The sequence below is a fragment of the Perognathus longimembris genome, chromosome 21, assembly GCF_023159225.1.
Source record: "Perognathus longimembris pacificus isolate PPM17 chromosome 21, ASM2315922v1, whole genome shotgun sequence".
NCBI classification, from domain to species: Eukaryota; Metazoa; Chordata; class Mammalia; order Rodentia; family Heteromyidae; genus Perognathus; species Perognathus longimembris.
This window is the reverse complement of record NC_063181.1, coordinates 11,838,765-11,855,078: the sequence shown is the minus strand read 5'-3', so window position 1 is coordinate 11,855,078 and position 16,314 is coordinate 11,838,765. Positions and strand designations below refer to the sequence as shown.

Genomic DNA, 16,314 nt, shown 5'->3' with positions numbered 1-16,314 from the left:
CTTAGTGCATTTTTAAGATTTGATTTCTCTGAAAGGCTAAACTATTTTAAAAGGTTGTTTGGGTTTGTTTGTAAATTAAAGAGCAGAAATTCTGACTCATTATTTATTTTCTCCTTATTCCTTAACTTTTTTTTTTTTTTTTTTTTTTTTGGCCAGTCCTGGGCCTTGAACTCAGGGCCTGAGCACTGTCCCTGGCTTCTTCCCGCTCAAAGCTAGCACTCTGCCACTTAAGCCACAGCGCCGCTTCTGGCCGTTTTCTGTATATGTGGTGCTGGGGAATCGAACCTAGGTCCTCGTGTATCCGAGGCAGGCACTCTTGCCACTAGGCTATATCCCCAGCCCATTCCTTAACTTTTTGGAGAACAGAAAACCTCAGCAAAGTGGAGTACTGTTGATTTCAACAAGCACCTTTAGGGAGCAGTACAGAGATCAGTACTGATCAGTACAGTTCAGTACTGATGCCTTCTGGTTTTGTGGTCTATTAGCAAGATACCCAACCAACAGCTCTCCATTGGCTATGCAATCACATTCAGTCTCTCTCTTCTGCCATCTCCTCTCCTCTCTCCTTTCTCTTCCCTCTCCTTTCTCTCCCTCCCTCTCCTTCTGTCTCTCCCACCTTACTGGGTGCTGTTCACTGGCAGGCAGGTCCTCTGACCTAATCAGATTACAGTAGAAGTAGAAACATGAAGGACAGAGCCAGCCAGCTAGGGGAGCTTTGCAAGGAAGAGATTTGGCTCTAACTAGGACACTAAGCTTTTCAGCCTTCTGCTTATTTACCTAAGTCAGCAGGATGCAGAGTCTCTGGGGAATCCGGGGGGCCTAAACAAAAGCACAAGTGGCAGCCGCTGCAAATGTGGGAGTGTATACCATTAAAGGAGGCAGTTGCTAATAAGGGCCTGTGAGACCTGGGTTTCCTTGGTTTCCATGACAGTTATTAGGTACCATAGAAATTGAATTGTCTCCCACAATGCTCTTAGGGGAGAGGGGGTGCTCCGGTGACAAAGCAGTGCAGTTATGACTTGCACTAAATCGTCCTTCGGAGAATGCACTACTCCCTGGATTATTTTACTCTTATGTTCCTCTTCAACTCCCCTTTCAATGGGCTTGACATTCTAGCCAGAAGACCTTGGCACCTGCTGTGCACCATGTCTCAAACACTATTTTTCCCCCTTTTTATTTAGACCTGAGCTTGGCAAAGCAAGGATATGAACAATTGTGCAGGTGGGCTGCTGAGGGCGAGTGAAGAGATCAGGCGTCCAATCAGAGATTGGCAACCTGCAGCCCCGCCAATATGCCCCTGCACCAGATTTCTGTAATCCCTTCCCGGGAGACTGCCAGCAATGGGAGAAGTTCAATGGGCAGAAACAAAGAGAAGAACAAGGAAGTCGAGGTAAGAGGAGGTTTGCCTTGACAAAATTAGAGAAGCACGAATTGTAGCCAACACAGTTTGCTCTCTTCCCCTTCTCTCTCTCCCGTACCTCTCGCTTTTTCTTGCTCTGAGCCACATATGTGGCTCAGGTTTAAGAGCAGTTGAATTCCAGCTGTCCGCTTCTAATAGTATATTGGGAGAGAATCCTTTGTAACTAACAGGGGCATAGGAAACTTAAGTTGTTTCCTGAATGAAGAAAAGACCGGAAAGGACATTTGGCATTTGATGGATAAACATTTCTGCCTTTTTCTGAACAATCTGCAGCTACACTTTTGACAGCTTTGACTCATGAGGTATAACCCGGATGTCCTGAATTCATCATGGGTTTTGCCATTGTTCATTTTCAGACAATAGGGCAGTTGATGCTGGCTAAATCTGCTCACTACTCATGAAGCTAACATATTTGAAGATAACTTTCTTCACAAAGCAGCAGGGAGAGAGAGCTGCAACACTGAATGCTCTGTGACTTTGTGGTCATTTATTGGTAGTGTATGGATGCATATGGCTTTTACTTGATGTCTGTTCCATTGTGCCCTGTTTTTTATGATAAAAACATTGATGGAAATGACATAATATATAATAACTAGCTTATTATATTTAGGCTTTGTTTTGCAGTGAAAGTAACCAGTTGTTGATATAAGTTAAACTGTATGAAAGTTTGGGTATGAGCACGTGTTTCAAAGGGTTTTAAGAAAGAGACTGAGCAGAGCCAAGCACACTGGGTGAAAAGTAAGTACTGCTAAGATTCCCTCAAAAGGAGCTCGAAATTAAAACTCAAGTAAGCAGTCTTTTAAAATCCAATGTACACTTTGAATGCCCACATTCAGGAGGAGCCGCTGTCTAAAAAAACAGAACTGGATCTGTAATCTTCTTGTATCCTTAAGAGCAGAATTATAGCTAGTTATTTGTTTATTTATTAATTTTTGTGAGAGATGTGCTTTTCCTATTCTAGGTCTTTAGTTTAATCATTTTGCCGAGGGATGTGTGCTCAAGACAGAAGGAAGAACCAACAAAAGTAAGGGAAATAAAAAGTGAGGTAGCAAGTAGACTTGATAGGAAGTGATTAAGAAGCTTGTATATATCTACAAATGACAAGATATTTACAGCCCTTTCCTGCTTTCTTTTACCTGGTTTGTAAAATGTCATCCAAAAGTAATGAGGTATTGATGTGGCTAGAGTGTGCAGAAAACGTCAGGAGACTTTTCTGCCTAAGTTAGTGCGTAACAGTCTTTTACTTTAGCAATTAATTGTCCTGACATATTCTCAATCGTCTCTAAGAATGAAATATATTTGGTAATGTAACTTCAAAGATCAATATTAGTTGTAAATATTCTCTGCACTATATTTTTCCTATGATTTGGTGATGTAATTACAGAAAACTCTGTCTTAAATGTATCAGTGTGCATTAAGGGAAAAGGGGGATATAGATCAATTCTGTGAAAACAAGTATGGAATACTATGAGCAAAATATGCAAACGTTATGAGTTACGTATTCACCACTTAAATCTTTGAGTAAATATATGATACATTAAAGAAAACTTCATAGGATTTCTGAATCAGGTTTTTTTTATTATTAGGCATCAATTTGTTTAGTATCTGGAATGATGAGAAATGAAAATCCTACTTCATTTGCATGTCCTAATCAGACTTCTGTTACTGATTTCCACTTAGCATGCATCAGATAAAGTAGAATAGTTTGCATGACTTGAAAATCAAACTTCCTCCCTCCCTCCCTCACCCCTTCTTTCTTTACTCCCTCCCTTTCTCCCTTCCTCCCTCTTTTTTTTCTTTCTTTCCAATACTGGCACTTGGACTCATGGACATGTGCTCTTGCTTAGCTTTTTCAGTGGTACATTGGTACTAGTGCATATTTTCAAATATTTCACCAAACTTGGCAAGTATTTATATGGAAACAAGTATTTTTTTCCAGCGAAAATACACTTTTTATTAATTAAATTTTGTTGACAAGGTGTTGTGCAAAAGGAGTACAGTTACGTAATAGGGCAGTGAGTACATTTATTGTGATATCTTACACCTTCGTTTTTCTTTCCCTTCCCTAGATCAGGTAGGCATATATACAATACCCAGTTTACCAAAATCATATACAGTAGCCACGTGACATATGCAAAAAAAATCACCTAGAACTTTAAATATAATGTCAACAATAGAGTTTGCTTATCCTTGTCTTATATGATCATATATACATAGCTGTTGAGCTATTGTGATCCACTGAGAGGTCTATTTTAGACCTTTTTATGTTTAGTAGTTGTTTGGTTTTAGATACATAATGTAAGGTCGCTGACCCAAACCTGTGTAAATACCATTTGACAAGAAGTTTTTTTGTTTCATAGACCTGGTCTCTACAAAAAATACACTTTGATACGATGACCAAATGTAATAAATTTTTTCTTGTTGAATGCAAAGCTAATAAGCCCAACCAGGCTATAAGGGGCTAGACAGAGGTTTCTTACTTGCAGCAAATAAGGAATCAATGGAGATAATTTGTGAAACAATGCTCTTTCCTAGAAAGGAAAATCAATGTGTTTTATTGCAGAAAATAATCCATATTCATTTGAAGATGCCACCTTCTCATGCAGAGGTGAGCCCATGTTTGAGGTCATAGTCACATGGTTCAAAAATAATGGTGGACGTAGGAAATTCAAAGGGAATACCAAATTCGAGAGACACAGGGTAAAAAAAAGAAATAACTACAAAAGCAATACTTGCAAAACTGTTTGGTGTAAGTGAACTGAACACCAGGGGGGAGGAGGGAAAGGGGGGGAGGGAGGGGCGCATGAGGGACAAGGCAACAAACAGTACAAGAAATGTATCCAATGCCCAACGTATGATACTGTAACCTCTCTGTACGTCAGTTTGATAATAAAAATTTGAGAAAAAAAAAACTAAGAAAATGGCAAATACTATTTTGTATAGTTTAAAAAAAAATAATGGTGGACACAAATGAGCGACAGTTACTTTGACTTTAAAAAAAATCATTATTGTATAGGTTATGTACAGAGGGGTTATAGTTACATAAGTCAGCTAATGAGTACATTTCTTTTTGAACAATGTCACATTTCTCTTGCTCTCTCCAAGGTTTTTCCTCTTTGCTTCCCTGCAAGCTATATAGTCCATTTTCAGCATAGTGTCTAGTATCTGTGCTCTTTATTACTCTTCAAAAGACAGATAAACTTACATACAAGACAAAATGTAGAGGGGAAAAATAGTGACAAAGGAGAAAAACCAAAACCAAAAACAACAAAAATCTCTTGTTTCCATTTCTTGGCGTTCATTTCAATAAGGATCATTTTATATGATCAAATGCACATAGCGATTGAGCATTTGCAATCCTCTTCTAAGAATATCTTCTTTTAGTCTCACTGTGTGAATGTCTAGAATCCTGTATCATTTATCATGTTCAAGTGCTTGACTCCTTGACTCTGGTTGATTACTTGTAACTTTCTCTGGAGATCTTCAGCTCAAACAAAAGAAATGTTTAAGGTATATTAACAATCTTTACTTCTGTAGTACAGGTAGAAGACTCTCTCTGGAAAAATGTAACCATGTTTTCTACAAGGGAAGTCAGTGGGAGTTCTTACAGGAAGAAAACTGATTAGCTGTGAGAAATGAATGGAAACTTTGAGCCTATATATTCTTTTAAAAGGAGATATTCTTAATATGAGAAGGAAAAGAAGTACTTTTAAGGTTTCAAATACATCTTACTTTCTAAAGAATGATGTTAAACATTTAAAAAGTATTTTGGACAAATTATTAAACCTTATAGGCTATTAATGGCATATATATATATATATATATAACCTTTAAATTATATTCCAATCATCCTTAAGTAGTTGTACAAGGGAATTTCTATTCAGCAAATCAGTTTACAGGTGTAATGTATCTTTATAGATGTTACTTCTTTTCATCACTCTTCCTTGTCTCTCTCATTTGATAAGCTAGTCATAAAAAGCAACAAATGACTTTTAAGCTAGGTAGCTAAATTAAATAACATTCATCCTGTGTTAAAAATCAGGACTATGTAGTAGAGCCAAATGGTTACTGTAAATTAAGTAATTTTTGTTACTGAAAGGATAAGCATCTGTTGAACAAATGAGACATCTTATTTATAATTCCCTATTGTTTTTGCTTGTTTTAGTCAAAGAATCCATGTGCACATTTGAGTGGATGATCAGAATTAAGAAGTTGCTAATTTAAACATGAGCCAATTTAATTTCTAGTTCACTAGAAACTTCAGACTTTGGGATAAACATATTGACTACTGACATCAGTTAAAAAAAATTTTTTTTGCCATATATGGAAGAATGAAAGAAAATAGAAATGTACTTATCCTAGCTTTAATTCTAAGATGTAAAAGACAATTTTGCATGGCATAAGGTTCTATAGACTTACCTATTTGGTTAATAGCACTAGAAGCAAATACACAGAAAAATGATGATAATAACACATACCCAATTTGGATTAGGTTGGTAGTAATGATGAGAGGAGGGATATAATTTTTCTCTCAGAAACATGAGCTCCAGAGGTTACTCAGCCAGTTAAAAATCAGTGCCACACTCTTGTGGCACTTACAGGGTTTTATTACACACTTACTTGTGGCACACACTTAAAAGGTTTTATTAGCCCAGTCCAGATTTTAATGGCAAAAGCAGAGTCATTATCATAGCCACTTTAATTTTTTATGAAGTAGCTAGACATCAGTCTATCACAAAGCTACGGATTTAGTATAATTCCACAGATTGACTTTATGAATTTATATCTGGAAATAAAAATACATAAATTAGTGATAGAATACCTAAGTGCAAACTCCAGTGAGTTCTGGGTTGGAAAAATAACAATGAATCTCCCTGGTAGTTGATGTGAACAATGAAATGGTTCTGCTAGGATAATTTGCCTACACCTTGGGAAGACTAGGATCTTGGGGAAGATATTTCCCTAAAGATGTACATGGTACCAGTTTGTTTTGCACTAATTGATTGTTAAGAGACTGACAAATTAGCTTCTTTAAATCTCTTTTTCCAGTTTTGCTAAGTGGGTTGCTTTGCTTCTATTAATCTTTTCTTTCCATGTCCCTTCCTTCCTTCCTTCCTTCCTTCCTTCCTTCCTTCCTTCCTTCCTTCCTTCCTTCCTTCCTTCCTTCTTTTCTTCCTTCCTCCTTCCCTCCCTCCCTCCCTCCCTCCCTTCCTCCGTTCCTCCCCTCTGTCCCTCCCTCCCTTCCTCCATTTCTCTCTTTCTTCTTTTTTTTTTTAAGTTATGCTAAACCACTTATTAGATTGTAATTAATTCACATTAGAGCTTTGGGTGCATAAGACATCTGTTTCTTACAATGGTAGCAAATTTCATTTTTCAAATTCTTAGCCCTCTGAGAGTGAGTTAGTTTTTCTCCTGTAAATGTAGAAATTACAGTTGTATCAATCTTAATATTCAGTCAGACTCTAAGACATACTTCTTAACTCTGGGTTTCATAGGCAAATGTTGCTTAGACTCACAGTGTTTCAGTCACACTTGAGATGGTTCTAATGTTGCTGTTGCCACATGCAATAACCCGCTACTACATTCTCTGTCAGCACCCAGTGGCCATTCCTGAGGTGAGGGAGCCACAGAAGAGGAAGGAACAGGCCATGAGCTTTCCTTTCCTTTGACAAGATTTGAGAAAAAGAAGAAAAAGACTTTTTTGTTTATATATGCATGTCTCTTGGCCACTATCCTGATTGTGTTATATTTATCTACTTTAATTTTCTCATTCAATTCCCCAAAGTATACTTAGCTGCCTTTCCTTTTTCTTAGAACATCACTCTCAAATACAAACCATGGGTCATCTTTCTTTCTTTGTTGTTGTTTCCTCAAGGGGTAGCTGCAGATTTGTTAGTTAGAAATTCTGAAATCCAGTGAATTGAAAAAATATGCCTTTTAAATATTTGTCTTCATTTTTAATAGTAACAAATAATTGATTGATGCAGTGGGTTTCATTTTGTACTTAAAAGCAGAAAAAAGTTACAAAAGACACATTGAATATCAGAGCTAGAGCTCACATTATTATTCAAGTCATTATAATTTCAAATCCTATGTAATTTCTCTATAATTAAGATACCTTCATTTTTTTTCACATTCTTTGAACAAAGTTTGCAGAAACAAAGGGCACATCAGTCTACTAGAATCAATGGCAAACACTAGACTTTACTAAGATTTGGGGAAAGAAGTCATTTTGCTCCTAAAGTCAGTGGTCTTGTGGAATGAATTGTTCTCCTCTTGGAGTTTGTTTTCATGAACACCTCACATCTGGATATTAGGAAAGTACTTAGCTTCAAGGAGAACAAAAATGTTCTTGATGTTGAAGGTGATTTACAAATAGGCAGAGGGCCTGGGCGCCAATGGCTCACACCTGTAATCCTCGCTACTCAGGAGGCTGAGATTTGAGGACTGTGCTTCAAAGCCAGACAGGAAAGTTTGTGAGATCCTCATTGCTAATAAACCACCAGAGAACTGGAAGTAGCGCTGTGGCTCAAGTGGTAGAATGCTATGAGCTGAGGAGCTCAGGGACACCATCCCAGAGTTCAAGCCCCACAGCTGCAAAAAAAAAAAAAGGAGGGGAAAGAAAGAGAGAGAGAGAGAGAGAGAGAAAGAGAGGTCAAACAACTTCCTATGTCCTTCATTGCTTATGCCTTTTATTGTTTCACATTACAACAAGGACCTTAAATGTTAACAGTTACTATCAACCCCTGCATAGTCATAACACAGTCACCTATGCTATGACGGATTTCTGAGATTAGAAATAGCTTGGATTTGGGTAAAGTCACAAACATTCACTTATGAATAGCCTCTGCTGAGAGTACACTTAAGCAGAGCATACAGGTTAATGCTCTGTATGAACGAGATGAAATGTGTCTTTAGCAGGTGTGAATCTGACACTGGAGGGAGAATGCCAGGGGGTAGAAGGCTAATTCTCTTTTGCATTTCTCTAGAGGAGCACTTCCCAACCACTCTCAGGAGTCTAAATTGAGTATTAAGAGTCCCATGTGCTTAGAATGAATTCCACTGAGTATGCTAATAGTGTTAAAATACTTTCTTATATAATGGAAACCAGGAAATTTCCATAGCATTATTTGCTTTTGGCAATGAAATTAGCATAATTCACATTATTTTTTTTATAAAGCAGATGGTGTGGGAGAGTGCATTAATAAGTAAGACCGAATATCACATTTTATTGATTATCAAATGAAAACAATTAGCAATTACTGGCATACTCTTGTGAGTATGTTTAAAATTGTGACATCCATTTAGTAGGTAGATGCTAGAACTCCTCCTTGGTGTTAATCTTTATAAAATGATTATGAATTCATAGCTAAGTTAATGAAAGCCCAGATGGTCATTGTATTTGAAAGATGATTGAGCAAAGCTCTTTCTTAAAATTATATTTTTATTATCTTTAAATAGTTTTACCGAGGGGTTACCACTCAATGTGCCAGTTTATAAGTATAAAGTGTCTTGATCAGTGTCACACCTTGAACTAAGATCTCTACGTGGAAGAGTCTTGGAACACAGGAGGAGCAGGTATAAAGACACATGTTTTAGTAATCAGGGTTAGTCGAACTTGCCCATTGGCCAATATATACCTCAATTCTTTGCACAAAGGGAATGCTGACAGTGCCAACCTAGATTTAGAACCCTTCAGCCTGAGACCCCAGTGAAGACAAAGAGCATGGCCTGGGTATTGCTTTTCCCCAGGCTCATTCCCAGAAATCTCACCCGAGCCCCTAGCAGTCCCCTTCATGAACTGCGGATGAGGATGAGAAATGACATTTGTTCGATACTCATTCTCTTTCCCATCTCTGTAACCCTGCTAAATAATGGAAAGAAGCCTAACAGTTAGATAGAACTGGTGATGAGACTTTGCTCGTAAAAGTCACAAGGAGACTGAAGAAAACAAAAAAAAACCCCACCAAACACACAGAGTGCTCATGGAAGCCAAGTGTCACTTTCCTCTTGACTGTCCCATTCATCAGCTTGTACAAATTTAGATGGCAAAAGCAAAGGAAGAGCTTTAGGAGGGTCTTCTACCCTTCTAGCCAATGAAGGCACATAGTTTTGAATACAAAGCCTCCAACATGTATGTTGCATTCTAACGGGCCGATGCTTTTAATGTCACCAGGAATAAGGGGGAATTTCTCAGAGAAAAAAATAGCATCCAGAAAGTATTGTGCATGCTATGCCTTCAACCAAGAAAATGAAACTCATGTGAGATACAGAAAGAAAACATTTGGTAAGTGAGACCCATACCAAAGCTCATTATGTGGCATCACATACAGTCTATGGTGAGAGGCAACAATGTGGTGAAGAGCATGTATCCGAAGAAGGGCAGAAAGCACGGTGTTCAAGTTTGGAAGTCATTGTTATTCTAGCCAACAATGATTGATCATGTACTTTGTGTTTAGTTGGAACTCCGTGTGTGTGTGTGTGTGTGTGTGTGTGTGTGTGATCACTCACAAATGCTCTCTGCAAGGGTTTTCTAGTTGTCATGGTAGTGATTTGCTCCCCCTCAAGTTAATGCATTAAAATAACTAGTTTATAATGCCCTTCACAGTAGGATACTTAACTGTGGGTGACTGTGACATTAAGTCTGTGATTCTGGGAGGGACTTAAATGTCATTACATGAAATCTCATTTGGATGTTAGACACATGGATGGAGATAATGAGACGAACAAAACTGCCAATCAGAAAACTTGTGTGACCTCTCTATGCATCTTCACATCCTCACAGCACGCTGCATGCATGTGCTCCTATGGGACTCGGGTTTCAAATGTGACTTTACAATAAACAAACCAGAAGTCCCATTGCCTCAGCAATTACCCAGCATCAACAAAGCAATAGCACATTGGTCACAATAATCACATATCCACCTGCCCCGAAACAAAGAGGATGTATGTAGCCTTCCCCTTTTGATGGAAACTGTGTCCATAGTTTGTAGATTCTAACTTCATCACTCCTACAACTCATGCTGTGTTTCTCTTTGCCTTTCAGGGTGAAAATTATCATTTTTTCTTCCCCCAGATCTTGGAAATCTCACTTTATTTTTCCAACAACTATCAGTCCAGGAGCTGTTATCTAAACTCTGAATTTCAGATAAGGCTTCTTGAGTACATTTACTATAGTTCTTTTCAACCTGAAGACCCAACTAGAGAGATGAATTGTACATTGCCTACACTTTTAAACTTGTTGAATAAAGTCCATACAGGGTCTTATGCAACAGACAATTGACAGATAAGGGTTCATAGCAATTTTGAAACCCAAAAAGGCACTTGTCACAATTTCTTAGAGTCTCGCCTACTTCCTCCAAATGCTATTCTGCCCCCTGACTTGTAGCTCCTTTCCTAACTTAGTGTTTTCTAAGTGTACTGTATTCAAATGAGAAGACCAAATCAAACACTCTTCCTGCCTAAAATGGTGGCAAGCCCAATGGCATCTTTTCATTTTGGACTGACTTTGACCCTTGAGATCCAGGCTGACCATCTTCTTTAAATATGTTGTTGGTCTTTTACAGTATAAAATTTACTTTCTTGTCATTTCTCTTAGAATTCTTACTTGTTACTCCTGACCATATTACCTTTTCATTGTTATTAATGGGAAAGTGTGTTTTCTTATCATGACTTATTGTATTGAGCCACATTGAATACCTGGCAGTAATGACCCCTTATTTGATATTATCTCCTATGTTCATGGCCATGGTGACCTTCCCCCAATACTGTGACCTCCTTCACCCAGTGGTGAGAGCTGATCTTGGAAAAATACCATTGCAATTCGCCCCTCTTGCTCTTCTTAAAAAGGAGATAGCCCAGACAAGTGAATCATATAACCCACTCATTCCTATTACCTTCAGGCTATAGGTAGCCAGTCACTAGACCATGTGTGAGTGAGGCTTAGACCAGCAGGCCCCAGCTGGTGTCAGATGCATGCATAAGCCTCTCAGAGATTATTTGAGCTGATCCAGGGCTTACTGTTTACTCCTCAGAATTATGAGCTAAGTAGATGCTGTTTAAAGTCACTCATTTTGAGGGTGATTAGCTTTGCAACAATAGAAAACTGATACAGTGGTCTTCTTTAAAACATAAATAGATGCTTCTTGTTCTAGAGCCTGAATCTACACTTGGTAAATTTGTACAGCTGGTCTGGATCAGTCTCCAAAGAAGTTAAATGCAGATTTTATGCTTGCTATACTATTTTTTGAAAGGATATGACTATCTATTTTAATACCACATTTACATATAGAAATCATCATTGCCATTGCTAGATTGGTTAATTTCAGCTGCTAAACGAACTTTACAACCATTACAATTACACTGATAGTGACTAATTTTGATTCTTCTAAATTGAGCTCCTTAAAATTCCTATACCTTGTAGAGCTCCTAAAACATGCACATTAGACAGTTTAGTACAAATATACCTTTTCATATAAATTACTGTAGCATATAAAAGTACAACGTGCTTCATATTTGAAAACTGAACAATTTCAAATGCAAGCAATGCTCTTTCTTTTGGATAATTCATATTTTGCTATTTTCATCAGTTTTTTGAATGACTACAGAAAAGGCATTATGTATTTAATTCTTCCATGTGTAATGCTGTATTCAGAAGGCTCAGTAATTTTAGATAGTATCTTAAGGCATTGCATATTCTTATCTTCCCCTAAAACTCTATAGTAGAGTAGTTCTGTAATATATATTGTAGAGAGACATATTTATTCAAAATGTGTTTGCCCCAATCACAAGTTCTTTGGCTTTCTAATTGCTTTCCATTGTTTTAGTTTCTACTCTTTTATCTGGTCCACATTTTCCATTTGAAAATACTCTTGACCTTTTTCTTGGTGTGTCAACTTCAAATCCTTGCTTCTGCCTATTGTTCCTTTCTTATTTCCTCCAGTCCTTATGGAGAGATTTCCCTTTGCTTTGGGTAATTGGGTTAGTGGAACGTTTGCTAACCAGACTAGCAAGTCTCACATGATAAGCCTGAACTAGTAAACCTTGAAACCCAACAACTTAGGTACACATTGTACAAGTATTTCCCATCAGTGGATTCTTTATGGCACACCAGTGTTTCTTTAGTTCAGGAAGCTCATTTCTGCCTCAGAGATTCAAAGTTACTGTTTACACTCATCTACCATGCTTTTGTTCATATTTCTCCCTTGTGTTGTTCTACTGATTTGTGTGAGATTCTATGGTAGCACCTTACTCTTCCACTACTTGGAGTTCTGTTCAATGCATAGGGATTGCTATCTGGAATTACTTTATGTTTACTTGGAAACAGAATAACTGAAAGAGAAGTGCTTTGCCTCTCTTCTTGTCAGAGCCAGAGTGCTCACAGCAGTTGGCACATAGCAGTGCTGCAGTCGCTAATTCCTGGAGTGAAGAAGTTTTCTTAGATCTGGTGAGATGATAGGGTTCTTCTACTCTGAACTGTGAAGGACTTCCTTCATTGAGCACCATTGGCAAACTAAAGCATCCCCCGGAAATGACAACTAAAGTCAATGAAGGGGCTTCAAAAATTTTTTTCCTTAACGATCTGTTTCAGGAGCACATATTGATATGTTGGAAATTGAGATAATATGTTTACTCATACATTTTAAAAGTATCTGGAGACTTGAATTGGGAGAGAGATTAAATATATTTGCTATAGCACTGTATATACAACTTAGAATTAAAGCATGCTGCATGTCAGAGCCTAATGATAAGTTATATTAAATACAACCATGCTTCTTTTTTCAGATAAAGGAAAAACAGATCCCTATGCTCCCAAATATTATAGCTAGCTCTTAAGAAAAATGGCAAAACAAGAATCAAGATTTCCTGACTCCTGCTTCATTGTTTTTTATGTTGTGATTGTCTTTCTTTCTACTTGGTATCCTTTTATTTTTTTTCCAAAAAATGGAAAAGTTTGTCTATCCATCCATCATCCATCCACCCATCCATCCATCCACCTAGCATTTATTGAGTACTTACCATTTGTATGCATGAGTGCTCTGTTACGAAACAATCATTGTATTCCCTATGTGGCCTGATTCTCTTCAGGACTCTTTGAGATTCAGGGGATAGCACCGTAGCTGCAAATTCTTTGCTCAGAGTCCTTGGTCCCTGTTAGCAGTGAAATTATTTTCAAAATAGTACAAATATGGGGGTTTACAATACATTATAACTTTTCAACCTAAGAGTCTACCCCAAGACAAGTACTTTTAAAATCTTACAAGTACCTAACATTCTGTGAAGAGTTCATAAACAGAACCTTTAAAATGTCACGCCATGAGAATGGTCTAAGTCACTGTGCCCCCACGTGGAAGCTGTGTCTTTCCCCAGAGCTATGTGAGCACCATTGTCATCAGCTGTCTTCAGCCACATCTATGCCTTCATCTCTGTTCTAAGAATCATTCCCCTGTCTCCCTCTTTGCCAAGTATCACTTTGGTGAAATTATTTAAAGCAAATATGTTTGTTTGAATCTAAATTGTGCTTACAATGGTTTCCTTTTACATGTCAGGTGATTTTGTGACTTTGTTCCCCTTAGTCTTCCTTCAAAGGGACATGTGTTATAGACTGAATGGCTCTTACAAGTTTGAGTAGAATTATTTCCCAAGGCATACCATATTTCTACACTAATCTATGTGTTTTTGCTGAATGATTATGTATTAGTTAACATTGCATCAAGGTTTTAAAAATTGGATCACAAGAATATGTTGCATGTGGTACATATTTCTGTTAGGTGTCGTTCATTTTGATCTGTTGCCCATCCAGATGGACTACAGCATATGCTACATTTATCATTGGAGATAAATAATGAAAGGGCAAACTTACAGTCTAAAGCACATCATTTTTATTTTACACTCAATCTGATTTAATTTTCTGCAAAAGAGGAAATGATGTTAAAATAAATATTGCTGTTGTCCTTCCATATAACAACTTTATTGGCAAAAACAATAATTCCCCAAAGCAGCATTCTCTATTCTTTCTTTCTTTTCTTTCTTTCTTTCTTTCTTTCTTTCTTTCTTTCTTTCTTTCTTTCTTTCTTTCTTTCTTTCTTTTAATTTAATTGTCAAGGTGATGTTCAGAGGGGTTACAATTACATACATAAAGTAGTGAGTACATTTCTTCTCAAACTTGTTACCCCTCCCCCATTTTTCCCACCTTCCCTCCTCCAACTTCTTCAAATTGTACTTAATTTCCAACATATTGCCTTGTGCATATCGCTGTTGCATTGCTTCATATTTTGTTTCTGTCTCACCATTTTGATAGTCCCTTCTCTTTCCTAATTCAGATAAACATAATCAATACCCAGGGTACCAAAATCAAATACAGTGATAACAAGGGCTAAACCATAGGGAAGAAAAACATAAGAAAAAAAGAAAGAATTTCAATAGTAAAATAAAAATAACAGTAACAAAAAACCTCTGTTTCCATATCTTGGAATTCATTTCTCTTAGCATCATCATGATCATATAAACATAGCTATTGAGTTATTGTGATCTTCTGCTCGGACTATCCTACACATATTCTAATTATTACCAGTGATGGAAACCATGGAATTTATGTTTCTTTGGGTCTGAATCACTTCACTTAATAGGATTTTTTCCCCCAGTCTTTCCATTTCCTTACTAGTGGGGAAATACCATTCTTTCTCATGGAAGCGTAGAATTCCATTGTGTATACATACCACCTTCTCTTGATTTTTTCATCTACTGAGGGGAATCTGGGTTGGTCCATACTTTAACTATGACAAATAATGCTGCAGTGAACATGGTTGTGCTGGTAGCTTTAGTATGGCCTTGTTTGTGATCCCCCAAAGCATTCTTTTCTCCCTAAAATACATCACTACTGTGGCCTTAACTGGTAGAAACTGCCACAGTGAACCTACACATTTCTGTGATGCTGCTCATATACTTTCTGTCCTCGAGTGGTACTCTTAATATTGAGTTTAACCCCAAATAAGAAAATTCAAATAGTGTTTTTCAGCTGTGCACATGAAGAAGGCAAACGTGCTCCTTGTGTTCCTGGCATTGTGTGAACTACATTTCTCTCCTAGGGATGTCTTTATATTTCTTTCTTGTAAAGAAAACCAGAAGGGCACCCTAGAGAGCACCTAGCCATCCCACACAACTGCAAATCTATTGTAAGAGAAAAACAAACATTGCCAGCCATATACCCATGGCTCTCTAGCAAGGCCTCTCTGCTTGTTCTTTGTGGGATCTGAAATCTAGGTTCTTTCTAGGGCCTCTGAAGCCTATGGAGAAGGCAGTGTTACAGTGCCATTTTCCTTCCTGCTTTACCCAGGCCAGGGGAGCAATTAAGCTTAGCCCTTCTCATTAATGTTCCGTGGCTAGACACAGTTAATTTAGATAAACAATTCCTGAGCCAGGAAGTGTACTCTTTTATTTTGTTGCCTTTTATTTTCCCAGGCTGATTGTTTCTGGCTGTGTGTGGGATGAAGTGTAGATGAAGGAGGAGATGTGTTGAGTGGTGAAGGAAATGGTTGCTGAGTATTTGATATGGCTGTCTGCATCTATAATCCCATACCTGCCAGAGGTGCAAACAGTACAGTGTTTACTAGGGAAGAAAATGCTACAATAAGAAAAGTAGAGAGCTTTTATTCTGTGTTCAGTATAGAGTGGGAACTCATCAAATGCTATTGAATTGTAATGGTGTTTTTGATTAATACTCTATGCATGAGTTAACTGCTTTAAATATTATTTGATAGTTTTAATGCATGGAAAATAATGGAGATTTTTCGGAGTCACAGAACAAACCTACAACACAAGGTAGTGAATATTGTCTTTGCAACAAGTAGTAAAATGCATCTCCAAATTCTCACTTGGCAAGCTGCCCATGTAGA

General features: G+C 37.6%; 1 protein-coding gene across 1 annotated transcript in view; it reads left to right on the top strand.

Annotated features, from left to right (window-relative positions):
- Positions 1 to 1,291: 1,291 nt before the first annotated feature.
- Marchf1 (membrane associated ring-CH-type finger 1) overlaps positions 1,292 to 16,314 on the top strand; it is a 278,150-nt gene continuing 263,127 nt past the window's right edge. Inside the window, exon 1 of the mRNA XM_048330625.1 lies at positions 1,292 to 1,390. Coding sequence (XP_048186582.1) covers positions 1,292 to 1,390 — 99 coding nt within the window. The remainder of the gene's footprint in view (positions 1,391 to 16,314) is intronic.